Source organism: Oryza brachyantha, chromosome 10, assembly GCF_000231095.2.
Source record: "Oryza brachyantha chromosome 10, ObraRS2, whole genome shotgun sequence".
In the NCBI taxonomy this organism is placed as follows: domain Eukaryota; kingdom Viridiplantae; phylum Streptophyta; class Magnoliopsida; order Poales; family Poaceae; genus Oryza; species Oryza brachyantha.
In genome coordinates this window covers 11,702,631-11,730,126 of record NC_023172.2, presented here as the reverse complement: position 1 = coordinate 11,730,126, position 27,496 = coordinate 11,702,631, and the positions used below count along the sequence as shown (strand labels likewise).

Sequence of the window (27,496 nt, the reverse complement as noted above, 5' to 3'; positions counted from 1 at the left end):
TTAGAATCAACTATAATTCAACTAAATAAACTTAAATTTATCATAAAACAAAATTTAATTCATTCATCCTAAACTATGAGTAGGTGGTTAGACCTATGTTTACCCCTAAGAGCAAGTTCAATAGTGTAGCCAACTACTAGCTTCAATTCATCTATAGTCAATCTAATAGCCAATTCATATAATAGTTACCTACAAAACATTAGTACATGATCCCATATGTCATACACACTGTGTCTTGGAGTCTGTGTGCAGCTGGCTACAAATTAATAGCCACCTCTCTTCTCTCCCCTCTTATCTCTTTAAAATATACTTATAGCTGGCTTATAGCCTACTATTGTATATGCTCTAAGAGCATGTATAATAATACGTGATAAGATATCTTAAATCTATGAGTTAATGTATAGGAGAGATAAAATAAAAATACATTAAATAGATGAGTGAGAGAAATAGGTAGGAGAAAAAGAATCAATCTTATATCCAATATATTATATATATTGATTTCAATATAAATGTATAACTAATAAATTAACTACTTATTGCTCTATGGACAACTGCGCGCTGACGAGTTGGTGGAATGGTCTGGCTATGCCAAGCTAGCTGATATAGGGTCTGTTTGGAGATTCTGATAAGCAGCTGTTTGGTGATTAGTTTTAGAGAATCTGGAAAAACTCATAACCCAACTTTTAGATTCTTAGTTTATTTTTTAAAATCTGTAACTACATATTCTCTCATAAGCTATGGACCATTTACGACAGCTTCTGACAGAAACGACTTTTAGAAAAAGCTACAGCTAGTAAAACTCCCCAAACATGCCCATAGCCTCGGTGTCAGCTCCCGGTCCTTAGGCGTAACCAGACACAGTAGTCGAAATTAATAGTGCAGCCACTAGCTAATCTCTGCACCCAACAATTAAGTCGGGAGGGTGATAATATGTATTGATCGAGCTAAATTGGGGCACATGGACCTCGCTCTAACAAAGGTTTCAATCTTCCAACTAAAAATTTCTATGTTTATGCTTAAATCAATCAATAATTTGGAATTAATAAACATTTCTATACATAAAAATACGAGTGGTGGTTCACCTCCGATCCCACAACCAACTCATAAAAAAATGACCGTGAGGATACATGGAGGATCCACTTGTTAGGCACCCACCCCATCAACCCTTTATTTTTCTAACAAAGGAAAATAATAACTCATATGCCTGTAATAAAATATGCAACAATTAAGAAATAATATATATAGAAAATAATAATAATAATAATAATAATAATGGATTAATGCTAGTTTCAAATATAAAAGTTTATAGGTCATTTAGGGGAGATTAATGTCGATAAAAGAAACTAAGATGCCTCAATAAATAAATAATAGATGGACATAGGAGAACATTTGGAGATGAAATGAAAAGAAATTTGAACGAAAAGTAACCGATAAGACAACTAGTATTGTTAATAGGCCCATAAATGCTTGCATATGTTATAAAGATTTAGATAATAGAAATACTTATATTTTTTTATGGAGGGAGCATTTACCAAAGATTTACTTTAGTAAGCCGCGTGCTTTTTTTTTACTTTAAAACCTTATATCATTTCTAATTCTATCCACTTTGGCCCACTGGTCCACCAGCCAATGAGAATAGTCAAGACAGAAATGAAAATAAGCTGGGTGGAGAGAGGATTGACAACAATTAACTTCTCTCCTCCATGAGCTTCTCCTTCGTCGCTGTTTCTCCGTTGTCCCAAACACCGTGGCCATGCCTTTGAATCAAGATCGAGGCCAGGAACAACTGAACAGATCTAGAGATGGAAAAAAAAGTCAAGCCTGAAACGTACAGTCCAAGAGCATCCCAACATCACATATATCTCCTCATCCATCTTCAAAATAGACGACGAAGAGTAAAAATTGAGCTTTAGCAGAACATACATCTCATTTTGGATGTCATCCATATTAGGAGAGAGAAACTCTCTATATTTAGATGTGAAGATATATGGATGATGTCATATATGGATGATCTGTTAGAGTACAAAGAGATATAAAGGATAAAACCGTTTTAGATGATCATCCAAATGAATATATGGATCGCCAAATTTAGATGAGCTGCAAGAGACACTTCAAGTGGCCTGAGATCGATTTTGAGCCAGAGGTGATGAAGACGGAGATCAAGTGAAAAATATTGATCTAAAGTAAAAGTTTGGTAAAATGTCTAGCCTAACATGCAATTTGCGGTTTTTCTGATTATACAGAAGATCATGAGTATGCCTTTTACACATGCTGAAAGTGACGGAATACGCTGGCAAATCTTAACCTCACTAAATTTGTATTAGAAACACAGCCACGTGTCCTTGCAATACTATGGGTAACAGGATGTAAAACCCGACAAATAGGGTTATGCATCCACGACTCCACTGCAATCCACCTCATGTGCTTAAAATTTAATATACACTTGAGGTTTGATTTAATTGGCTTGGCAAAAAAAAAACTGAATTTTTAGCACGGAATTTGAAACCCTCAAAACGAATGTGAAAACCTCTAAAATGAAATTCCCCTCTTTTGACTTGCCACCACTATAAAAATGGTATCTTTAATTTTTCGCTAGTTATTCCATCATTTGACAGCTCCACTCTATAGCAACATGATACTTGTTGGATGGTGCCAATGAGGGGATCAACAAACTCCGATGTGTAGGGCAATAGTACAAGATTTGAAGTATCATCTGAGTTCATTTCAAGAGTTCAATAATTCAATTGGATATGGAGGTCAGCTAATATGGTTGCTCGTGTGACCTATTTTATGTCCTATCAGAGTTCAGAGTTCAGAAGTTCCGAGCAACTTCAATATATAGCCAACTACTAGCTCCAATTCATCTATAGTCAATCTAATAGTCAATTCATATAATAGTTACCTACAAAACATCAATACATGATTCTACATGTCATACACATACTGTATCTTGGAGTCCATGTGCAGCTGGCTGTAAATTAGTAGCGCACCTCTTTTCTCTCTCCCCTCTTATCTTTTTAAAATATGCTTATAACTGGCTTATAGCCTGCTATTGTACCTGCTCTTGGTAATTAGATCGTATAAGACTATTTTTGTTTCAGCGAAGATGCTAGCAGATTGCGTGAAAAACAGGGGAATTTAACTATTTGCCACTTTTAGGTTTGGCAATTAGCCAAATGCCCTGGTTAGGATTGCACTTATTATTTTTCCATTGGAGAGAAGATTTTCTATTTTTTTTGCCACTTTCTGTACTATATGCTGCCACATGTGTATGTCAACGTGGAATAGACACCCAAAATTACCAATCTACCCCTGATTAAGATACTATGCACGCCTGATTTATTAGCCCTGTTTAGTGAAGACAAAATTAAAAAATAAATTGAAATATAGAAAGTAATCGGTAACACAAATAATAATATCATCAATTATTTAATTTTAACACTATCATATTATTATTTGTGTTTTATATATTTTAATTTATTTTCTAATTTGATCTCCACTAAACAGGGTTAATAAACCAGGCTTACATAGTATTTCAATCAAGGGTAGAGTAGTAATTTTGCGCGTCTATTCCAGCTTGGCATGCACATGTGGCACGCACAGTACCGAAAGTGGCAAAAAAATAGATATCCTTCTCTCTCCCATGGCAAAAAAATAAGTGATATTATAAGAAGGGCATTTGGCTAATTGCCAAATCTAAAAGTGGCAAATAGTTGAATTCCCCTAAAAAACAAGGTACGTACTTCTTTTTACCCAAAAGTAGTCCATATGCCTAGTTTAATTCTTGCATTGTGTTTGCCAACGAAAAATAATTTATAAACAATACTTTCATGTATGCATTCTTAGCGATTTAAAAGCAAGGCTAAAAAAAGTTTAGTAAAAAAGCCTCAAAATTAACTTTAAATTTAAAATTAAAAAATTAAAATTTGACTTATAAATATAAGCAGAAGCGAAAATACCGTGCTGGCCTCTAATGGATTAAATTTACCGGACGTACGATTAATTGAAGCTAAGGATATCTGCTCTGTCGAATCGTAAGATCTCGTACTAATTGGGGCCAGGATGGAGTACGAACATTTATTTCTTTTTTGGACAGTGATCGATGTGATGCCTGTGGACAAAAATTAACAAGAAAACGTAGAGTTTTATTATAGTCCAATGACTTGTTTGTACTAGCTAAATAGGAGTATTTGCATCCACATCAATTCCTATATGAAACCGACCTTCATACAAGGTTAAGGTTTTCACACAAAATTAGATAGGCAAAAGGGTTACATCGAACGTTTGACCTGATATTGGAAGGGGTTTTTGGACACGAATAAAAAAACGAATTTCAGATTCCGTCTGAAAACCGTGAGACGAATCTTTTTAGTCTAATTAATCAACACATGTTGGTTACTTGGTTACTGTAGCATTAATTAGGTTCAAAAGATTCGTCTCACGATTTCACCCATAACTGTGTAATTGGTTTTGATGAACATATATTTAATGCTCTATTTAAGTATCCAAGGATTCGATGGGATGCTTTTGGGAAAATTTTTGAGAACTAAACATGGTCTTATGGTCACATGATCGAAACTGGGGATACAACTAATTTTGCAACAAACTCCTTGGGAGTTGGTAAATTACACTTTGGACCAACATTTTAGACAAAAGAACATCAAAAAAGAATATAAAAAACATATGGGACCTTTTTTTTGCCTTCATGGTCGATGACGAAAACATGGAGCACAAATAGAGATCGAATTCAGGTGATGGAGCCACTATATGATTCCCTTATGGACTTCTTTTTAGAAGTATCTATTTAATGCAAAATTCTCGTATTTAATATAAGTGGTACCTTGAGATACGAAGTTTTTACACCGAAAAATATAGTATCTAGATACTTTTGAAGAACCTAAATTAAAAAGCTCGCACGGGGGCTTATGTGTTGGTAAGATTTTTACCGCTGCTCTTAAGAAAAAATCAACCCCTAGACAAAAAATAACGACTAGATCTACTGCACAGATGAAGGATGAAAGAAGCCTAGTGAGCAATGAAAGTATACAGTGTGATCCTACAAAAGCATGACGAAAACAAGCAAGTCATCTCTATTGCCTGTCGAAAGATGGAGATTTTGGATATGCAAGTGTTTAATCACCTTGGTTAGAGATTTAGCAATAGAATTGAATAACGCTTGTTACACACTTCAGTGGTGCTGAGCCACCATGCACTAGTGAGAAAGAGGAAGAAGGGTTAGAAAGAGGACGAGTCTACAGCATCTAGTATTCATAAGAGGTGTCAATATTATTGAAGGCGTTGGTTCAACTTTATTTTTAAACTTTTCACTTCAACTTTGAAAGTACGTATACACCCGTAACACACCGTAGCACAATAAAAATGTTTGTACGTGCAATGCACGGTTGCCACTTAACTTCCCCCATCATAACTCTACCTTATCACCAATCCATGGTTTAGGATCCTCTGACATAACGACACGATATGTGGGTTCCACCCTCTGATGACCCATATGTTGGGTCATGCACTGTTGTAAGTTGTGATATAGGATTGCTCTAAGCAAGATAAAACATCTTACTTTCTTGTTCCTACCCCACCCTCAGCCTAATAAGCATGTAATTTCTCGATCAGAGTTTTATTGCCTCGCTGTAGATCGCTTGAGGTTAATAGAGAGGAAAATTTTGAGTGAATCTTGAAAAAGAAATAAAACAAACAAAGATCAGGAAGATGAGTGAATTTTTAGCAAAGAGTGATTGTTCTAAACGTCGTATTTATAAATTAAAAATAATTTATAAATACAATTTTATACGCATGTTTTTAGTGATCTAAATAATAAGACTGAAAAACAAACAGCGCTAGAAAAAAACTCCTAAAATTAACTCTAAATTTAAGATAAAAATTTTAAATCTCGACTTATAAATATAAGCAGAAGCGTAAAAACTAGGTTGAAAACCCCTGGTTCTTTTGCTCTTGTGGGGACGATCTACCTGAAAAATCCTGGTTCTTTTGCTCTCGTGGGGACGATCTACCTAGGCAACATTCAGTGTGGCCGAATAAGTTAACTTATGTGCTGACACGAAAAACACAGTGATAGCTTAATATATGGTTAATTAATTATTAATTATTAAAAACACAAAATAGATTAATATGATTTTTTAAAAACAATTTTTCTATAGAAAACCTTTGTAAAAAATATATCATTTAGTAATTCGTAAAACGCCCGTGCGGAAAACGAGAAGCTTAGTTAACTAGCAGGTTTGCCGAACGCGGGCCCAGTACTACTACAAGCTACGTAGGAGGATCGAGTACGTACGACGAGCCTAGTCTCCCCCACTCCATGGCTGCTACGCTCTCGTCTCAGCGTGGAATTCCGTTTGGTGAAAACCGTATTCAATTGGGACGGACAAAAGCGAGAGCGCGCGAGATTTAATGGCGCGCGCACTCCCATCTACTCCTCGCGATCGATCTCCATCCTCCTCCTCCTTCCTCGTCGTCGTCACCACCCGATCGCCCCCGCGCCCGCGCGCTCGCGAGCGAGCGAGCTCCTCTTCTCTATAAATACCCCGGCGCGCCGAGCGCGGACACGCACCGCGCGTGGCTGTACGTCTGTCTGCAACCGCGCGCGCGCGAGGACTCTCTCTGTGAGGCAAGTAATGGCGGTGCTGCAGGGGGAGGGGAGACCGGCGGCGGCGGCGGCGCACCCGCTGCTGAGGGGAGGGGCGAGGCGGGAGAAGTACACGCACGGGATGCACCCGGCGCAGATGGAGGCGCTGCGTGCCATGTGCGGTGCGCTCATCCCGTCGCTGCCCGTGGAGGGCGGCGACGGCGAGGAGCGGGGGCGCGGGGGTGGCCGACCCGGCGACAAGGACGTCGAGCGGTTCTACCTCGCCTCCGCCGCCGACTCCGCCGTCCCCGACGAGGTCAGCACGCCGGCGCTCGATCGATCACCCCTCGCGCGATTTTTGCTCTTTCGATTACTGCTCTAAATTAACGTCGTCGTCGTCGGCGCCGGCGAGCGTGGCGTGCAGGTGGCGGAGCTGCTGGTGACGCGGTGCATATGGGAGGCGGTGGCGCTGTCGTGGGTGGTGCTGTGGCTGCTGAGCACGCGGGTGGGCACGCTGGTGCTGTGCGGCCGCGAGTGCCTCTCCTCCTCCGGCGCCGGCCCGTTCCCCTCCGTCCGCCGCTTCGCCGACATGCCGGTGGCGCGCCGGGAGGCGGCGCTGCAGCGGTGGAGCCGCGCGCGGTGGCTCTTCCCGCTCCGCATCGCCTTCGGCATCGCCAAGATCCTCTGCCACTACGTCTTCTACTCCATGGTACGTCTCCTCATCTTCTTCCTCTCACCATGCAGCAGCACAGCACCACACCCAAACCGCTCAATTCCGCAAAAAAGCGTTCAATTTCTCCAAAATTTTTCTTGCCTTGTGTGCGCGCTCCCAAACAGTTAAACAATGTATTTTGTTTTAAACAAAGCTTTTATACAGTAGTTCGTCATCTTATATTCATAAAATAGATTCTTTTTAATTTTTAAAAGTTAATTCCATCATTTATATGATTAAATAGGTATCACAAAAGTCGGAAAATCTTTCATCTTCGTCAAAAAAGAACATAACTATGTTTCACCTAACCTCCACGGGTTTAGCGCTTATCTAGTTTGGATGAATTTCATTACAATTTTGAAAGAATCGAACGGTTTCATTTAAAAAAATTATAAAATCCCTGTGTTCCGAATAAGCCATAGAGCGTGCATATCGCCGCAATTCTACCAAACAGTTACCATTAAAAAATTTATAAAATTTATGCATTCCGAAAGAGCCCTAGGGCGTGCATGTCGCTGCAATTCTACCAAACAGTTACCATGTGTTCAGCTCAGGCTCTAGAAAATTTTCGAGTTTACTGCAACCTGCTGGGATATATATTTGTGTCGGCTCTGTCTGCAACCTGCTGGGAAGGATTACATTCCAGTGGGCACTGGCAAACATAAAGTCTCGCTGGTGAGACTGCAGCCAGCACTGAATGACTGTTTGGTACTGCCTATTTCATACTTTGTCGTGCCAATTCAGGTGATGTTTAGATTGAGAAAATTTTTGGGAGAAGTGTCATATTAAATGTTTGACCGAATGTCAGAAGGGGTTTTTCACGAATGAAAAAACGAATTTTACGGCTAGCATAGAAACCGCGAGACGAATCTTTTGAGTCTAATTAATCCATCATTAGCACATGTTGGTTACTGTAGCACTTATGGCTAATCATGACTAATTTGGCTCAAAAGATTCGCCTCAAGATTTCTTTCATAACTGTGTATTAGTTTTTTTTCATCTATGTTTAATGTTTTATTTAGGTGTCCAAAAATTCGATGCGATGTTTTTGGAAAAAAAATCTGCGAACTACGCAAGGCCTCAGTGTGTTATGTGGTGCTAAAATAACACGGCCGTACTTACTGCACATTCAGAGGTTAGATGGCTGGAATAAATAGGGCAGCTCAGTAGCTGAAGAGGGACCTTCTTCATCTGCAGGAGGCTGAAATGTATCCCCCTGGCACCTGACAGTCTCCTCATGTGGCAAGAATTCATCACACTACTGACACGCAAATTGTGAATTGTTACATATAATATAGCCATGCAACTTTGGTCCATCGTAATACAATCGGCACTCCCGGTGTAGACCTAAATATAGTTTCTATCTGCATTTATTGCTATGCCATATAAGTAATTTGCTGATGTCACCGATTATTTATTGAAGATAGACATAAAAAAAACTAGTTCTAGATCAAGACATATTGTCTGTGAGAGAGACAAGTGAGTCATGTGATAGAAAAGTTGTATTGTGAAAAATAGTTTCTTGACACTATATATTTTAGAGTGTAGAAATCAAGATAGTTTCTAGCATTACGAGTGCCCTCAGTTAGCAGTAATCTATAGTTAAAGTGAGATGGTCATAGTTAACCGTGTTAGTTAATAGAGAGCAAAGGGAGTAAAGGAGAGAATTGACCCAACCCAAAAGCTGCCCATTCTTTCCTGCTGTTTACAACATTGCAGGACTAGGTGCAAAATCCGTTTGATTTGCTACCACTAAACTCACACTTGTTTCATGCTTATCCCTGAACAGAAGAGGTGTGTCAGCAAAAAAATTGACTCTTTTGTCGCCTGAAAACAAGGAAGTGTCCTGTCTGTCATCTTCTAGTATAGTAGGAGTACAGGACGCTGGTTGGCACTTGGCAGCTACTTACTGAACATTTCTGGTGGTTAGGCTTAAGACAACCCACAAGCCAGTAAGGTAGTTTGTCAGTGTATGGGGCAAATTATTGAGTAGGAAGGGGGGAATGGCTGTGTTGTCAATTCTCAGCGTTCATTTTTCAGCTGCTTTTGCTTCAAATAATGTGTTAAATCAGAGTGTTTTCATGGTGAGTTTTGTTCATTAGGAAAACATGGAAAAAAAATCCTGCTTTTCTGATAGCAACTCTGCTCAATCAATACTGACAAGGAAACAGTGACACGATCTTCTAGGGTCAAATTATCAATAGTGTCTGGTACTTTCTCAAGTACCTAAAAAACCTAAATAAAAGCACTTTATGTTTACATAATTTTTGTTTGTGTGAAGCCAGAAAAAAACACTATTAATATGGTAAGGAATAACTAGAAAGATGTTCTTTTGTTCATGTGAAATAACAGCCCATGAACGAGCTGTAAGCCACTGCAATCTTCATGTCACTGGATCCTGCTTGTTTCTGCTGTAGATTATAATTTTGAATTTTAAAATTTGACTTTAAGAATATTTTGTTTTTTACTTACCTTCTTAGCAATCATGAAAATAAAGCTAGCTGAGTGACAAAGAAAACCTCTCAAATTAATTAATTCTAAAACTTAAAATAATCTTCATATTCTAAAACTTGACGATTGAAGTGGAAACAACGCTATTTATGTCAACTACATGATCAAACAAATTTTCTGAAACGCTATTTTCTAAATCAATGACTGAAAAACCGATTAACATTCGACTGATCAAAGAACAAATGTATCTGTAAACCAAAGAATCATTTCTGTAACTTGCAATTTTCGTTTGTGCATCAAGCAGGTGAACGAAAATTCAGAGAATCCATACTGGAAAGCCATAGGATACAGAGTGGAGGAGCCCCGGAAAGATCGAACAGAGTCGACGCCGACGCCGTCGGAGTCGCCGCCGTCGCGGCCGCTGGACAAGGGCGTCGTGGAGACGAGGGCACTGACGGACACCACGCTTCTCAGGTCGCTCGCAACGAAGGGCCTCGCCGTGAAGCCGGGGGCGTCGTCGGACGCGCACCACACGGTGCAGTGCGACGCCGTCATCGTCGGCTCCGGGTGCGGCGGCGGCGTGGCCGCCGCGGTGCTCGCGTCCGCCGGGTACAGGGTCGTCGTCGTCGAGAAGGGCGATTACTTCACCAAGGAGGATTACAGCTCGATCGAGGGCCCGTCCATGGAGCGCCTGTTCGAGAAGGGCGGGATCTTCTGCACGTCCAACGTCACGACGATGATCTTCGCCGGGGCGACGGTCGGCGGTGGGTCGGCGGTGAACTGGTCGGCGAGCATCTGCACGCCGGCGGACGTGCTGCAGGAGTGGTCGCGCGAGCATGGGCTGCCGGTGTTCGCGAGCCCCGGGTACGTGCAGGCCATGGACGCGGTGTGCGCCCGCCTAGGCGTGACCGGCGGCTGCCGGGAGGAAGGGTTCCAGAACAAAGTGGTGCGCCGCGGGTGCGAGGCGCTCGGGCTGCGCGCCGACGCCGTGCCGCGCAACTCGTCGGAGAGGCACTTCTGCGGCAGCTGCAACTTCGGGTGCCCCACCGGCGACAAGAAGGGCACCGACACGACGTGGCTGGTCGACGCCGTTGAGCGCGGCGCGGTCATCCTGACCGGGTGCAAGGCCGAACGTTTCATCGTCGAGAGGAGCTCCGGCGGCCGGGGCAAGAGGTGCGTCGGCCTGGTGGCGACGTGCATGAGCAATGGCATCACCAAGACGCTGCGGATCGAGGCGAGGGCCTCCATCTCGGCGTGCGGGGCGCTCATGACGCCGCCATTGCTGCACAACAGCGGGCTCAAGAACCGGCACATCGGGCGGAACCTGCACCTCCACCCGGTGTCCATGGCGTGGGGCTACTTCCCGGAGAACACGCCGGAGCCCAACATCCCCGGCAAGTGCTACGAGGGAGGGATCATCACCAGCATGCACCGCGTCACGGAGCGCACCATCATCGAGACGCCGGCGCTGGGGCCGGGCGCCTTCTCCGCGCTGGTGCCCTGGGAGTCCGGCCGCGACATGAAGGAGCGGATGCGCCGGTACGCGCGCACCGCGCACGCGTTCCCGCTGGTCCGCGACCGCGGCGCTGGGTCCGTCGACGGCGAGGGCCGCCTGCGCTACACCCCGAGCACCGACGACAGGGAGGAGCTCCGCCACGGCCTCCGCCGCGCGCTGCGCATCATGGTGGCGGCCGGCGCCGCCGAGGTGGGCACGCACCGCAGCGACGGGCTCCGTCTCCGGTGCAAGGGCGTGCGCGACGAGGACCTGGAGGCGTTCCTCGACGAGGTGACCGTCGAGAAGGGTCCCATGCACCCGGGCTCCGACAAGTGGACGGTGCTCAGCTCGGCGCACCAGATGGGCAGCTGCCGGATGGGGAAGAGCCCCCGCGACGGCGCCGTCGACGGCGCCGGCGAGAGCTGGGAGGCGGAGGGCCTCTACGTCTGCGACGGCAGCCTCCTCCCGACGGCCGTCGGCGTCAACCCGATGATCACCATCGAGTCCATCGCGTACTGCGTCTCCAAGGGCATCGCCGACTCGCTCGCACGCCGCAAGGATCACTAGCCCGCCATAGCTCATTTCCATGCATAATTATTGCAATGTTCTTCCTTCCTAGTAGTTAATCGAACTGAATAATCGTGATTAATTAACTAATTAATGGGAAGAAGGATCATCCGAGGCCGAGGGACTTAATTTTGGCCGCGAAATGCAGGGCAACTCGCAATACATAGAAGCGCATGCCACCGGCCTGAAGCGGGCGGGTTTAACGAGCGAACGTTCTTCGTTTATCCGGCACGAACAGTCTATATGTGAGAAAGATTATATATATATATTATATATAATTTATGTTTGTATTTCTTAGTCACGTATCAAGTTTAGTCGTCCTGTTTGTACCTCTCGAGTCTGTGCTAAGCCTATCAGGTCTCTAGGCATCAGGTCTTTAGGCATCGTGTACCAAAACTCATTTCTTCTAATTTATTGACGTGCAAATTTTTTGCGTGTTCGAAAAAAAATATATAACTTTTTATTTTTTACTATAAATTTTATTTACAGAAAATGTATCTATAGAAATAAATTTATGACTTATAAAGTGTAATAAAAAATATCATCTTAAATAATATACACTATACACTAAACAGTTATATATATATATATATATTGTATATATAAAGTTCATACGTTGAAAGTTTATAAATATAAAGTGTTAAAAAATCTATATATAAAATGTCCGTGCGAGCAAGGAGCACGTAAACATTTTGTCATCAGCCTTTTCGACCAGCAACGCCACCGCCGTATAAGAGCAAGGCTAATAATATAGCCAGCAAGCCAGCTATAAGGCTTTTTTAGCCTTCTCTTACTTATATCTTTATTATTAATACATGACTCACTTATTTCTCTCACCGAGTTTTTTGGTTCTTGTGCCCCAACTAACTATAAACTTACAACACGCTTCTTGTCTCTTCTCTTCTCCACGGCTTAGATCTTGCTTTTATACTTGCTCTGAATAGAAACCCCAGCCATCTTCACTACTCACCGAACTCCAACAAGTCTTGGGTTCAAGACCCATGCCTACATGTTTCATTGATTTTCTCCCTCTTAACTCTTTTATTTTTTCCCCCTCAAAATGGTAGGTGTTGTTTATAAATTTTATTTTATTTTGAATGTGTCAAAATATAAAAATAAATATTTTTTTATTAATTTCAAATTTTATATTAAGTAAATTTTATAGAACAATACATCGTTTGATAAAATTATCTCGATCCTATATATTTAAGTCATACTATCATAAAACTACCGATATAGGGATAACTTTATCACAAAATTATAGATTTAAACCATCATATCTCAAATCTACAGATGCAGTTCCTCCTCTTCACAAAACTAGAGATTACATATTTGTCATCCCTTTACTTACCATGTCTTGTCTTGTGATAAAACTAAGGCTCTATCTGTAGTTTTGTAAAATTAAAGATGATACTAAATATGTACTTTTGATATACAACTATTTAAAATATGTAATTTTTTGATAAAATCATCTCTAAATTTGTAGTCTTGTAATAGAGTTGTTTAAATTTGTAGTTTTGTGATAACTTTACCAAAGTAGTTGTAGTTTTGTGAAAATTACTCAGTCTTTTATGTTCTTTTCATGTTATAAATTATAATGCTAAGCTTAATATCTATGAATTAATAAATTGATGTCCTCTTATGAAGATTTGAATTGAAAAGAATATACAATACGCTTCTTTTCGTATAAAAAGAACAACAAAATTTTCCTGTAGTAAGAACATTAAATTGTGCAATATTTAATATTATCATATCTATAAATTAGTGCCTTAGGGGGGGTTGATAAGAGCAGATATATAAGGCACCTCCAATGGATATCTATACGATATACTATACAATTTTTTAATAAAAGAGATATATAAGCTACTCCCTTCATTTCATAATGTAAGAAGTTTTAGCTATGCTTAGATTCATCTATTAACCAATGTATATTGTTTATATATATGTCTAGATTCATTGATATCTATATGAATTTAGGATACGCTAGAAAATCTTACATTATGAAACGGAGATAGTATCTCTTATACTATATAATTTTTTAATAGAAGATAGATAAAAGTTAATAGTCTATTGTATATATTTTAATGTCAATTGAGAATGAATTATAGGATCATTTATATTATAAGCTATTTGCTAAGAGCTAAACCATTAAAGAAGAAATTTTCTTTTAGAATAATTATAGATAGAATGCGATCTTGAGGTGGCCTAAATTTACGCCGTCTTTGGAACTGACCACCGAACATACGTCAACCCCAACAGCTAGGCTGCCACAGATATCTGAGGTAAGGCCAACACATTATATATTAATATTCAGTGTTGATGGCTTCGGCGCGAGATCTAAGTTCATTTGTAAAATAATTTTTACATCGAATTTATTTAGAATAAGTTTTTGAAAAGGGTCAGCTTTTCACCTTTTTAGAGAAAAATTCCAATGACATATTTGCAAATAAAAAATAATTTATAAATAAAATTTTTATATGTGTTCTTGACGATCTAAAAATAAAGTCTAAAAATAAACTATGATAAAAAATCATAAAATTACCTCTAAATTTACAATTAAAAATTAAAAATTTGGATTATAAGCACAAGAAAAACAAAAAGATAAGTTTGGTACTCCATTCAGTTTGTTTATGAAGCCATTGACTTATGGATATGCGTGTGACCATCCATTTTATTAAAAAAATTATGCAAATATACAGGATTATAAGACATTTTAAAAGTTTCTCCAGTAATAAATCAAATCATAATAAAAATAATTAGTAATTATATATTTTTCAATAAGACGAATGGTGACCCTGTGTTACATAAAAAAGAGTGAACATGTGCGATGGGCAGTTTTGTGAACAGTAATCACGTACCCTATCCCCTCCATTAGTATAGTCCATCCTTATTTTGAGATGTATATATATCTACTCGATAGCTTGATGCTTTGTACGCTACTTCTAGAGAGAAAAAGGACATCTATCTAGTTTCAATAGCACAGACACACATAAATGACATATATGGATCGCCGGAGTTGCAGTATGGCATATGACATGACGCAGATCCAACGGTGAAGAATCTACAGGAAATCTCTCTGTAAATCTATGGAATGAAGGTCAGCAAATCCAATATATTTATAAACCTAGCGAAATTATGGGGATTATTGTTTGGCCAAATGACATATTCGCAAACGAAAAATAATTAGTGAAAAGAAAAACTTTTGTATATATATTTTTAGCGATCTACAAGCTAATACTAGAAAATAGTTTCGGCAAACCCTAAAATCAACTCAAATTTAAGACTAAAATTTTAAATTTTGGCCTATAAACATAAATATAAACGAAAAGATAAAGGTATATACTGTCCTAATTTTGATTGAGCAGGATATGGCCAGTATTCAAGGAAGCGTTTTTTGGAAGGAACTAGCTCAGTACAAATACATTCAACTGTGCCAATGGCACATCCAACAAAATGGAAATCATTTATTGCAAATCCATGGATGCCAAATTCCGGGCATGGTATAGGGAGAGATGAGGCGACAAACAATGCGTCTGTTGGTTGAACTCAAATTAAGCTCGCCACCCACAAAACTACACAACATGAACGGCTAACTGCTTGGTAGCTGGTTAGTGGTTATGGGTGCAATCGGAGAGGTTACATGCACCGCAAGGTCTTGCTCGATCCTGATTGGCAATGGCACGTCAAGTTGGCAAATCTTGCTAATTAATTAGGATGCCGAATCCGGATGTGCAAAACGTATTCATGCAAGATATAACATGGTGTGGCAGATACCACCTCTAGTCTCACTGATATAAAAAGTAAATGATTTTTTGTTTGTACGAAAGTACTATTCATGACTCATCTCTGCATATTGTCCTAAATGATAAAAATTATATATCTGGAGAGAGTATCGTGCTACCGAAATTGATAGGATAATATAAATAGATATGGCCCATTAGTTAAAAAACATAAACTAGATTCTATAACCATCAGATAGTATTGTAAAGACATTGTAAGTTTTTGTTATTGTTATGGTATCAGTGTTTAATAGTTTGTTGCTCACATACCTAACATATGTAAACTCGTTGGTTGATAAATTGTTAAATGTAGCGACAAATTCTTAAATATTACTATATGAATCGACGTGTATAGGAGCATCTGCATTTGTGACGTGTTGCAACAGTGCTGTAATCTTAGACAGTCCTTTGAGCTTTCAAGGGAACTTTCGTACAACATACTTACTAACCAAAAAAATTATAAATAAAATTTTTTTATAGGTGTCCTTAACTATTCAAAATTTAAAGCTGAAATGATAAAAATCTTTGAAAATCAACTTTAAAATTAATGTTTGGATTTTAATTTTAATTTATAATTATAAGCAAAATGAAAATACAATAGCTTTTAGCAACGGCGCTCTTCGTTTCAGCAACAGTGTGGCAGCATGTCGGGCACGTCCTGCGCCTCTCACGAGCCCAACACCTTATCTGACACAGATGGGTTGGTGTGTCTTAAATGTACAAACTAAATACCATTCCATTCATCACTTCTTACCCCAAATAATAATATAGTAAATAATAAATAAACGATATTTCGAGCTACTATATATACGCACGTGCGGGCGCTCCCCACAGCGAAACCACAAGCAGCTCGCACTCGCACTCGCCGGCGCCGCCCGTCGTCACGTCACACCACCGGAGGAGGGCGAGCTCAGGAATGGCGGCGGCAGCGAGGGGCCACCCGCTGCTGCGGGGAGGGGCGAGGCGGGAGCGGTACACGCACGGGCTTCGGCCGGCGCAGATGGAGGCGCTCCGCGCCGTCTGCGGCGCGTTCGTCCCGTCGCTGCCCGCTGCGGCGGAGGAGGAGGGCCGCGGCGGCCGCGCCGCCGAAGACAAGGACCTCGAGCGGTTCTACCTCGCCTCCGCCGCCGACTCCGCCATCCCCGACGAGGTGACAATCATAACTCTTTTTTTTTTCACCCCCATTTCGACGAACGATTTCCTGTCTGCGATAAATGAATCTTGCGGCGAGAGGAATTGAAGGTGGCGGAGCTGATGGTGAACCGGTGCGCGTGGGAGGCGGTGGCGCTGGTCACCATCGTGCTGTGGCTGCTGACCACGAGGGTGGGCACGCTGCTGCTGTGCGGCGGCGCGAGCGTCGTCTCCGGCGGCGGATGGTGGTTCCCCCGCGTGAGGAGGTACGCCGACTTGCCGCCGGAGCAGCGGGAGGCGGCGCTGCGGCGGTGGAACACCACGCGGTGGCTGTTCCCGCTCAAGATCACCTTCACCGTCATCAAGATCATCTGCCACTTCGTCTTCTACACCACGGTACGCTCGCTGGCTCAATTTTTTTTTCTTTGTTCAATTTTTGTTGCTCATTTTTCAATTGATTTGTACCGTCGCGATGTCACATGGAGAGAGATAAATCTGACTATGAGCAGCACATGACTGACCACACCAGATTTCTGCTATTTGCAGGTGGACCAAACTTACTCAGTTATTACTCTCGAAATATCGCTTATTATTCGGCTTGCCTTTTAAATCATTAATAATACGTATATAAATTTTTTTTATTTATAAATATATTATTTCGTCTTTTTAATTAAAAGCTAAAAGATAACCTCCTATATATTCGTAGAATGATATTAAATATTATTTTTTTTACAATTTTTAAGTAAAATAAAAGCATAGGGCTTAAGACATAAAATTACGTCTCCCGCCGAAATGGATATAAGGTTATGTTTGGTTTTATGACATAGATTTGGTCGAGCCAATTATTTTTGGCAAGATTGGTCAACCTCAAATTTATATAGCTGCGAAGGATATGCTAAATAGTTTGGTCCATTTGGGATTTGGCTCCAAACCAAATGTCAATTATTTGGCATGTTGAGTTTGGCCATACACCAGAATCACCTTTTTTTTCCCTATGAAATTGTACCTTTTCTTGAGGATATTTTGCTTGGATACTTGAGCAGCCATTGATGCTTCAAGCTTGCAATTTGTTGGCTTGGGGACAGTGCTATATGGACGGAAATTGGGTGATATTTTTAGATATTTTCGTTCACATTAAGTCACTGACGTATGAGATCTATATGTGTCTAGATCCATATAGGTTCTAAACGTCAGTGACTTAATATCATCGAAAATATTACGGGACAACTTTACCGAATCCGGTTACTATACAGGTCACTTTCATGTTGTTAACATGAAGACGTGCATTTTGGGAATAATGGTAGGCCCTTCTGAACTGTGTCTTGTACTGATGAGATCCCTTTTGGAACCTCGCAGTGTCGCTAGCGATGCTGTTTAGCATAGTGTTTACTGGGAATCTTGCGAGGTGACCATGGTCCCATTCCTATAGTTTTGCTTTGATTGCTAGGATGGCATTAATTAATTAAGCATATGTACAAATCTAATTTTGACTCTCTACCAAAGCTAGGATGGCATTAATTTAGCCTACATATGATTTCTGATCTTACTGTTAGGCTAATAGTTTGGCTTCTTTTTCAAAATAAAAAAACCAAACAACGTATTACAAACAAAAAATAATTTATAAATAAATTTTTTATATATGTGCTCTTAGCCATATAAAATCAAATGTTAAAAACAAACTATGATAAAAAAAAACTTTCAGAATCAACTTTAAATTTAAGGCTTAAAAAATTAATTTTTAGCATATAAGCATAATCAAAAGCGAAAAGATTAGATACGTGTGTTTTTTATAATGAAAAAAACTGATGTTTGACCAAGTCCATTTTTAAAATCGTTAGTTTTGGTTCAAACTTCAAAGCCAAAAATAGACTTTGGCGAAAGTTGGAGTGCAAAAAATCTATACAGTGCAGTATCAGTCCTATATTTCCATTTATTATATTTCCATTTATGATTATACTTAATAAGTTAATATTTAAATTTTAAAACTTATATTTAAAGTTGATTTTAATGTTTCTCACGTAGTTTATTTTCCAGTGTTTGCTGTTAGATTATTAAAAAATACTTATAAATTGTTTTAATCATTAATAAATTGTTTTGCTCACGTTCGATATAAACAAAACGATGAGCCTTCAGTCCCTAAGTCAACTGAGAAGTTGTGTCAGTTGACTATGGTCGAAATAAGGGGTGTGGAGAGAAGTACTAGGCCATATTATAAAATGTCAGACGTTGGTTTTTTTTAACGAGGACGCACGTCATTCGGTTATTGGATGGATAAGATTGTGACATCGCTTTAGCGGAAGAAAGATAAGGTTAGCTCACACACAAAAAGAAATGGAAATAATGTAAGTAGTATGTCAGAGCGGGAAGGAGAGGATAAAATTACTCCCTCCGATCAAAAACAACTAGGGTTTAGGATAAAATTTAGTCGAGCTTTTTAAATTTCACTAAATAATTATTTTATAAATATTAAATTTAAATATAAAACAAATAATATATATAGATTCTACTCAAAAATATTATCATAATATTACAAACATATTAGACTTTATATATTATTTTATCCTAAAATTGTTTATCAGAATTTAACAAGTTTAACTAGATCTTATCGTAAACTATAAATAAATAAATAAGACCAGAGGGACTAAAGATGGAAAAAGACGATTAGTCCTCCCGGGGCTCGTCCATCGGAATCACAGGAGGGCAGGAGGCTGCGTAAGTGCCATGGAGTTCGCTTGCCGGCGGCCGGTGGTTGCACGGTCGGCATCATGTCCCGGCGGCTGTGGGCGGCGACCTCCGCCTGCTGCCATGCCGGCGGTGGCCCTGCCGCTCGCTCGCTGGCATCTCCTCTCCTGTGGGCAAACGATTCTGCTACAGGCTACATGAAGCCCATGGGGCATGGTAACTGTGTGGAATTCAACCCAAGGTTCCAGCCCGGCCCGCCCCACTGTTTCGTTTTATTTACTTCGGATTTGGGACCACGGCCAATCTAGTCCGGTCCACTGCTCCAATCATAGATAGATTCGTATTTGGGCAAATTTTGCTATGGTTTTAAAATTTGAATGCTGTGGACCTAGTTTGGTATTACTAGCTCCACGAATCTATGGATCTGGATGCACGATTGATTATATATATATATGAATCTATTGCTCATGCATCGGAACGAGATTTTATTAAAAAAATATCATTACTATTTTATTAAAGTAGAGTTAATAAAAGTGATTTGATATAAAATCTTAATTATTTTTTCTTTTAAAAAATAGAAGTGAGTTGGTGGTGGTGACAAATTCAGAAAATAGTGTATGAATGAACTATTTTGTTTCTATTTTTAACGAAATATAATTTTTTTAAATACTTTAGAAATCCAACATAGATCTGGGGTCTACAGATGGCCGGCTTATTTGGAATGAGATTTATATCTCATTATTCAAAAAAATAAACTTTGGTTTGTAGGATAAATTAATTATCATTTGTTTTTGTTTCATTAACTCGGGTTGGAGCATGCATGCAGCTGGATGAGAAATCCAACAACCCAACATGGAAGGCGATCGGGTACAGCGTGCAACGGAGGGAACGAGCACCGGCGACGCCGTCGCCGTCGCCGTCGCGGCGGCCGCTCGACGACGGCGTGGTGGAGACGAGGCGGCTGGACGACAACACCCTGCTCAGGTCGCTCGTGGAGAAGGGCCTCGCGGTGAAGACGAGCGCGGCCGCGCACCACACGGTGCAGTGCGACGCTGTCATCGTCGGGTCCGGCTGCGGCGGCGGCGTCGCTGCGGCCGTGCTCGCGTCGAAGGGGTTCAAGGTCGTCGTCGTCGAGAAGGGGGACTACTTTGCCGCGGAGGACTACACCTCTCTCGAGGGCCCCTCCATGGAGCGGCTCTACGAGAAGGGAGGCGTGTTCGGCACGTCCAATGTCACGACGATCCTGTTCACCGGCGCCACGGTCGGCGGCGGCTCGGCGGTGAACTGGTCGGCGTGCATCCGCACGCCGGCGGAGATCAGGGAGGAGTGGTCGCGCGAGCATGGGCTGCCGGTGTTCGCGAGCCCCGGGTACGCGCAGGCCATGGACGCGGTGTGCGACCGGATCAAGGTGACCGGCGGCTGCGAGGAAGAGGGGTTCCAGAACAAGGTGCTCCGCCGCGGCTGCGAGGCGCTCGGGATGCCCGCCGAGGCCGTGCCTCGCAACTCGTCGGAGGGGCACTTCTGCGGCAGCTGCAACCTCGGGTGCCCCACCGCCGACAAGCGCGGCACCGACACGACGTGGCTCGTCGACGCCGTCGAGCGCGGCGCCGTCATCCTCACCGGGTGCAAGGCCGAGCACTTCATCCTCGAGAGGAACCCCGGCGGGAGGGGCGGCCGGAGCAAGAGGTGCGTCGGCCTGATGGCGACGTGCACGAGCGGCGGGGTCACCAAGAAGCTCCGCATCGAGGCGAAGGTGTCCATCTCGGCGTGCGGCGCGCTCATGACGCCGCCGCTGCTGCGCAACAGCGGGCTCAAGAACCGCCACATCGGCCAGAACCTGCACCTCCACCCGGTGTCCATGGCGTGGGGCTACTTCCCGGAGAACAACAACCAGCAGGCGGCGGCGCCGCTCACCGGCAAGTGCTACGAGGGCGGCATCATCACCAGCATGCACCGCGTCACGGAGCGCACCATCATCGAGACGCCGGCGCTCGGCCCGGGCGCGTTCTCCGCCGTGGTGCCGTGGGAGTCCGGCCGCGACATGAAGGAGCGGATGCGCCGGTACGCGCGCACGGCGCATACGTTCGCGCTGGTCCGCGACCGCGGCTTCGGCGCCGTCGACGGCGAGGGCCGCGTCCGCTTCTCCTCGAGCCGCGACGACACCGAGGAGCTCCGCGCCGGCCTGCGCCGCGCGCTGCGCATCCTGGTGGCCGCCGGCGCCACCGAGGTGGGCACCCACCGCAGCGACGGGCTCCGTCTCCGGTGCAAGGGCGTGCGCGACGAGGACCTGGAGGCGTTCCTCGACGAGGTGACCATAGAGAAGGGGCCCATGTACCCGGGCTCCGACAAGTGGGCCATCTTCTGCTCGGCGCACCAGATGGGCAGCTGCCGGATGGCCGCGAGCCCCCGCGACGGCGTCGTCGATGGCGCCGGCGAGAGCTGGGAAGCCGAGGGCCTCTACGTCTGCGACGGCAGCCTGCTCCCCACCGCCGTCGGCGTCAACCCGATGATCACCATACAGTCCATCGCCTACTGCCTCTCCAAGGACATCGCCGACAACACGCTGTCGCACTGATCCATCGATCCATTGCTATCTTCGTCGCCATTTCTGCATCCAAAAAATTGCATCTTTCGCTTGAGTTGATGTGCCTCTCGATCTCAACTATGCACATGATTTAATTGTACTTTGGTGATTAATCTCGATTCGTATCTACTATACACCAGCATGTTTATTGATTCACGTAAGTGTGCAGTGCAAGAGGTCTCAATCACAATCATACAACGGCAATATCGTGGATTTTAGGTTTGGGTGACGGTTCTTCATCTCCTATTTGAGCAGACATTGAAAACTGAAATTGAAATTGCCCAATCAAAATAGCATGGATGAATTCAACATAAATGATATTTCGTTTATTAAAACTAGCATGGTGGGCCCGCACAATATGTGCGGCTAGCATCGTTATGCAGTGTATCTTATGTTGATAATAATTATTTTTAAATTGTTAATTTAAAATAGTTTTTTCTAAATTTATTTTTACATGGAACCTTATTTATATGTAGTCTGAATGGTACTTGTACATAAACTCTTTCGAGCATAATAATTAATTTTTGATTCAAATATTAGGCACTTCTAAATTGTATTTATATGTTGACTGTTTCTCTTAAGTTTACTTATTTTTAACCGAAATTTTAGATGTTTCTAAATTGTATTTATATATAGATTTTTCCCTCAGTATCAATTATTTTAACTTTTAAATCCAAAATTGGATTTTTTGCTAAATTGTATTTACACATGGACTTTTTTATATTAATTTTCTTTATTTTTAATTTTAAAATTGTATTTCTAATCGGATTCGAGATGTTTCTAAGTTGCAGTCAAAATAATGATAAATGTATTGACTATGACATGGTTTTATAGAACTCACCTTATTATCCAAGTTGTAAAGATAGATTGCCCTTGCCCTTACAGAGCACTCTGTTATTGCTACTTTGATTACGTTGAAACTTGTGACAATAATCTATGGGACCATCTAGGTCCAGGACAATGGGCTAGTATGTTAAATAATTGAAACCCAATTTATAAAGTGTCACAATATCAAATCTCCCTATTTAGCTATAAGATACTCCCTCTAATGGCATTTTTTTTCCATATGCCACTCCATTTTGACACACCTCATAAGCACAAAAACAGAAGAAAATTTAATGATAAAAGACTATCAATATACAACAACTTCATCTCTTTTGAAGCACAATTAGGGTCTAAGCTAAGAGATTTAAAATAATATTTTGCACGACAGTTCAGGAACAAACTAGCTTTGTTGATAGAGCACCGGGACATACCTATTATTGGTCAAAGCTTGGGTAATTATCCTTTCAATCACATTTACGCACGTCAATATCGTGAAGTTTAGGTTTGGGTACAGAGAATCTAGCTATGATGGAGATGGTTTTCATCTCCTATTTGAGCCGACATTGAAAGCTACTATGCATTTTGAAGACTACTGCATTAGTTTAGATGAACACTAGTGTATAATTAATTGTGCTTTTAGAACCTCTATTTGGCAAAAAAAAATGGTGTACAAATAAGATTTTTGTTTCCACTCATCCATATAAACGCACGCAATTGGGTCGGCAAATCTGTATAAACACACACGCACAACTCTTTATAAGTACCTCTGAAAGCTTTACCGATGGTCATATCATTTACCATTCAAAGAATAAATAACCATAAATTCAATCACTCGTGTCAAGTCTAAGACTTAAATCCGAGTGGATAGGTCCACCATAAAAAGTCTAACCTAAACTCAGTTGGCAGATAAGGATTATTTATTGTTTACGAAAGAGTAAGTTATGTTCATGGTACATAAACTTGTATGGTGGGTGAAATAGATATAACAACTTGTAAATAACAATAACTCGCTTTGATACAATAACTCAAGTTATTTGGTGCAAACCAAACCAAAATAATCCACCCAAGCAAAAATTGCTCTAAATAAGTGCACGCTAATGACATAGTAGCATACACGTACGACTGTGATTTGGATATCTAATTTCAAATTCAAATAAAAAGAGAAATTAGATGTGCAAAAGTTTATTTTTCATGCCAAGTTAGAGAATTTATTTCATTTCTTGGGATAAGTAATCTCTATATAACTCGTCTAACGTCTATTTATATGTTATAGTTTTTGTTCGTTTAATTAACTCCTGAAAAAATCATTTTAATTTTTATGTTCATGTTCAACATTCTATATAATTGAAAGTGTATTTGTATGATCGGTCATTTCTAATATATATCTTGAAAAAATAATTGATTATTTTCTTCAGTTGATCTATATCTTGAAAATGTCACATGGATAATAATAATAATAATAATAATAATAATAATAATAATAATAATAATAATAATAATTCATTGTCAGTATAAAATTTTGATGTGTAACCATAATTATATATCAGTATGTATAATATTAGATCAATTTTGCTTGTGTAGATCGTTTTGGCTCAAGTTTGCACGAATTAGCAAGTTATTGTACCGGAATAAATAATTTGTACGGTATTGTATCTATTTGCACCCATCTTATAAGTTTATGTACTGTGAACGTAATTTACTCTTTATGAAAATTATAGCAGTTATGAAGAGAGAAGAAGTGAAGTTTAGAACTAAAATAACATGTACAAGTAAATATGTGCATCTGAGATTTGGAGATCAAAACAAGTTCATGTCTGAACTTTAGAGATCATGGTGTATTTCACACTATACAATCTTGCCGGGGCACACTATACAGTCACTTAGATGATGGTTATGGTGCACTCTCTTTTCAGCCAGATGAAGATGCTCGCTCAATCCATTTCTTGCATTTTTTTTTCCCCACAACCCACCGTTTTGACGGACCACGTACAAAGTAGAAGAAAGTTATAAATGAGAGAAGACTTTTGCTACACCTAATGCATAATACAACAACTTTATCTTTTTCAAAGCATTCAATTAGGGTTTAATCAATTAAGCCCATGTTTAGTTCCGCTCAAGATTATTATAATCTAGATTATTAGAAATAATCTAAAATAAATAGATGAATTATCGTGATAACTTATTATAATCTATAAGTTAGATTGTTATAATCTGATAAACACCTTCATAGGTGTTTTCGGATTATTAGTTGGCTAAAGACCCCCTACTCTTTGACATTTCGAAGTAATTACGCATCTTGCCACAGCTTACTCCAAAATAGTTGAGGACATTATAGACTTTAGCCATACAAACCCAGTAATCTAGCCTATCCAATAATCTGATAAACAAACATATTACAACTTATTTTTCTCCGACTTATTGTAATAAGTTTATAGTAATCTAGCTTTTAATAATCCTAAGTGACTATAGCCGCGTTTGGCAGTGGGTTGGGGGAGAGTTAGTTATCCGGCGCGAAAAATGTAATAATAGATTAATACATGATTAATTAATTATTAAATATTAAAAAATAAAATAGATTAATATGATTTTTTAAAACAACTTTCTTATAGAAAATTTTTGCAAAAAATATACCGTTTAGCAGTTCGAAAAGCGTGCGCGTGGAAAACGAGAGGAGCTAAATATCTAACTTGCTATGTCGAAACGCGGCCTATGTGATGAAATGAGTGTTTTGCTCGATAATTGATCAGGAACGACAAACTTTTGTTGATAGATCACCGGAACCTACATTTGGTTCTCACAGTACCTTGTTTTCAGGAAATTTGGCGCTCCTACTTGGTTTTATGAGCAAATCTTGCATATCGGTTTCATGCAGTTTGCTATCTTTTTCCAATGAAATATTGTTGGTCAAGGTTTGGCTAACTATCCCTGTCTAAAAAACACATTGGATAACAAACAGGGGAGGAGCTAGTATTGGGACAAGCGTGTAGAGATGTACACCCAAAATTTTGTGCAATAAAATCAATATATAGAACACATATTTTTAATTGGCCTACCTTAAGCGACATGCCAAGTATTTTTTTTTTCTAAGTTTCTCTAGTTAAAATCTTTCACCTTTGTATGAACATTGATTTCTTAATTAACTTTTTACATCCATAATAATAATCCTGCCTCCGCTATTGATAACAAAATGATAGGCTTTGTTCAGTTTGTATTTTTTTTTTAAAAAAAAACATCACATTGGATATACGGACACACATTTAAATTAATAAACATAGTCTAATTACAAAATAAATTACAGATTCGCCAAGAAATTGTGAGATGAATATTTTAAGCCTAATTAATCTATCATTAGCATATATATGTTACTGTAGCACTTATGTCTAATCACATACTCCCTCCATATTTTTATACTCCCTCCATATTTTTATGTATGACACCGTTGACTTTTAGGATTACGTTTGACCATTCTCTTATTCAAAATTTATATCCAAATATACAAAATTATAATGCATACTTAAAGTTTCTATAATAATAAATCATATTATAACAAAATAATTAATAATTATATAATTTTTTTGAATAAGACGAATGGTCAAATGTGGACCTAAAAGTCAACGGCGTCATATAAAAAAATATGGAGAGAGTACTAATTAGGCTCAAAAGATTCGTCTCATGGTTTTTTCCATAACTATGTAATTAGTTTTAATATTTATATATATTTAATAATCTATTTAGGAGTTCAAAAATTCAATGTAATGTTTTTAAAAAAACCTTTTAGGAACTAAACAAGGCCTAGATCAATAACGTGGGAATTGCAGGCAAGGACAACCCTATTCATTAAATATATTGATGGTGTCCAGTTCGACCTCTACCGGTTTGGAGGGTAATGCTTAGCGCCATATACATTTAATTTCTGCCTTATCAGATTCCATTTCTTTCCGATAATTTATTTGTCAAAGTAGTATATTTCATTCTCAATCACATATCTATCTGTTCTTGGCACTAATGTGTTGGTTACCCGTCTCTTTTTGGATCATAAATGCTACATTTTTCCCCTGATTTATCAACTTTGTTTTTGGAAAGGGACCTTATTTATCAATTACTTATGCATGTTTAGATAATTAACAAAAAAAATTGTAGGCAACTGACGAAAGTAGAAATATTAATGGTGGCGTGGAAGGCACTCCTTCATTTTTTTTATCCCAACATATTTCAATAATTCAGAATAAACTGAACATGTGTTAAAAAAAAATTGCTCGATGTTTGGAAACAGAAATTAAACTAAAAACAGAAAAAAAAATCTCTGAGGTTCTAAAAGATGAAAAATAAAGAGGAGCCTTCAAAACAAAGTGTGGATATGGTTAATTTAGGCCCTTGGGGGCTGCCTCACACCAATTAAGCTAGAACGTGATCCTACGACAGAGGGCGAGAGTCATGAAAAATTACAACGTGGCCCCCACCACTTATTCATAGACTAATTAACGAGATTCGAAAGTTTGTATTAAAATTTAAATTTTAGTTAAAGCAGATAACCCAACAACAAACAAATAATGAAGTCCTACAACTTTGACAAATAGCAAAATCATCCCTTGTCCCTTTTCACAAATCACAAGCACAGTGATAAACCTTTCCGTCTCCGAAATCAACAAGGGCGATGGTTTAGTTTTCT

The 27,496-nt window shown here is 40.3% G+C and overlaps 2 protein-coding genes across 3 annotated transcripts; both read left to right on the top strand.

The window, feature by feature from the left end:
• The first annotated feature begins 6,328 nt into the window (after window positions 1-6,328).
• LOC102715517 (long-chain-alcohol oxidase FAO1-like) lies at window positions 6,329-11,969 on the top strand. Its single transcript, XM_040528409.1, has 3 exons — window positions 6,329-6,917; window positions 7,026-7,310; window positions 10,069-11,969. Exons 1-3 carry the CDS (start codon window positions 6,651-6,653, stop codon window positions 11,824-11,826), a joined length of 2,310 nt encoding a protein of 769 aa, XP_040384343.1. The 5' UTR covers window positions 6,329-6,650; the 3' UTR covers window positions 11,827-11,969.
• Window positions 11,970-16,462: 4,493 nt separating this feature from the next.
• On the top strand, window positions 16,463-22,287 carry LOC107305070 (long-chain-alcohol oxidase FAO2-like). 2 transcript variants are annotated; one of them, XM_040528515.1, is made up of 4 exons: window positions 16,463-16,755; window positions 16,848-17,132; window positions 17,283-17,300; window positions 20,245-22,287. In XM_040528515.1, exons 1-4 carry the CDS (start codon window positions 16,522-16,524, stop codon window positions 21,991-21,993), a joined length of 2,286 nt encoding a protein of 761 aa, XP_040384449.1. In that variant the 5' UTR covers window positions 16,463-16,521; the 3' UTR covers window positions 21,994-22,287. The 2 variants fall into 2 exon arrangements, with proteins under 2 accessions (XP_040384449.1, XP_040384450.1); XM_040528516.1 differs by lacking the exon at window positions 17,283-17,300.
• Window positions 22,288-27,496: the final 5,209 nt, after the last annotated feature.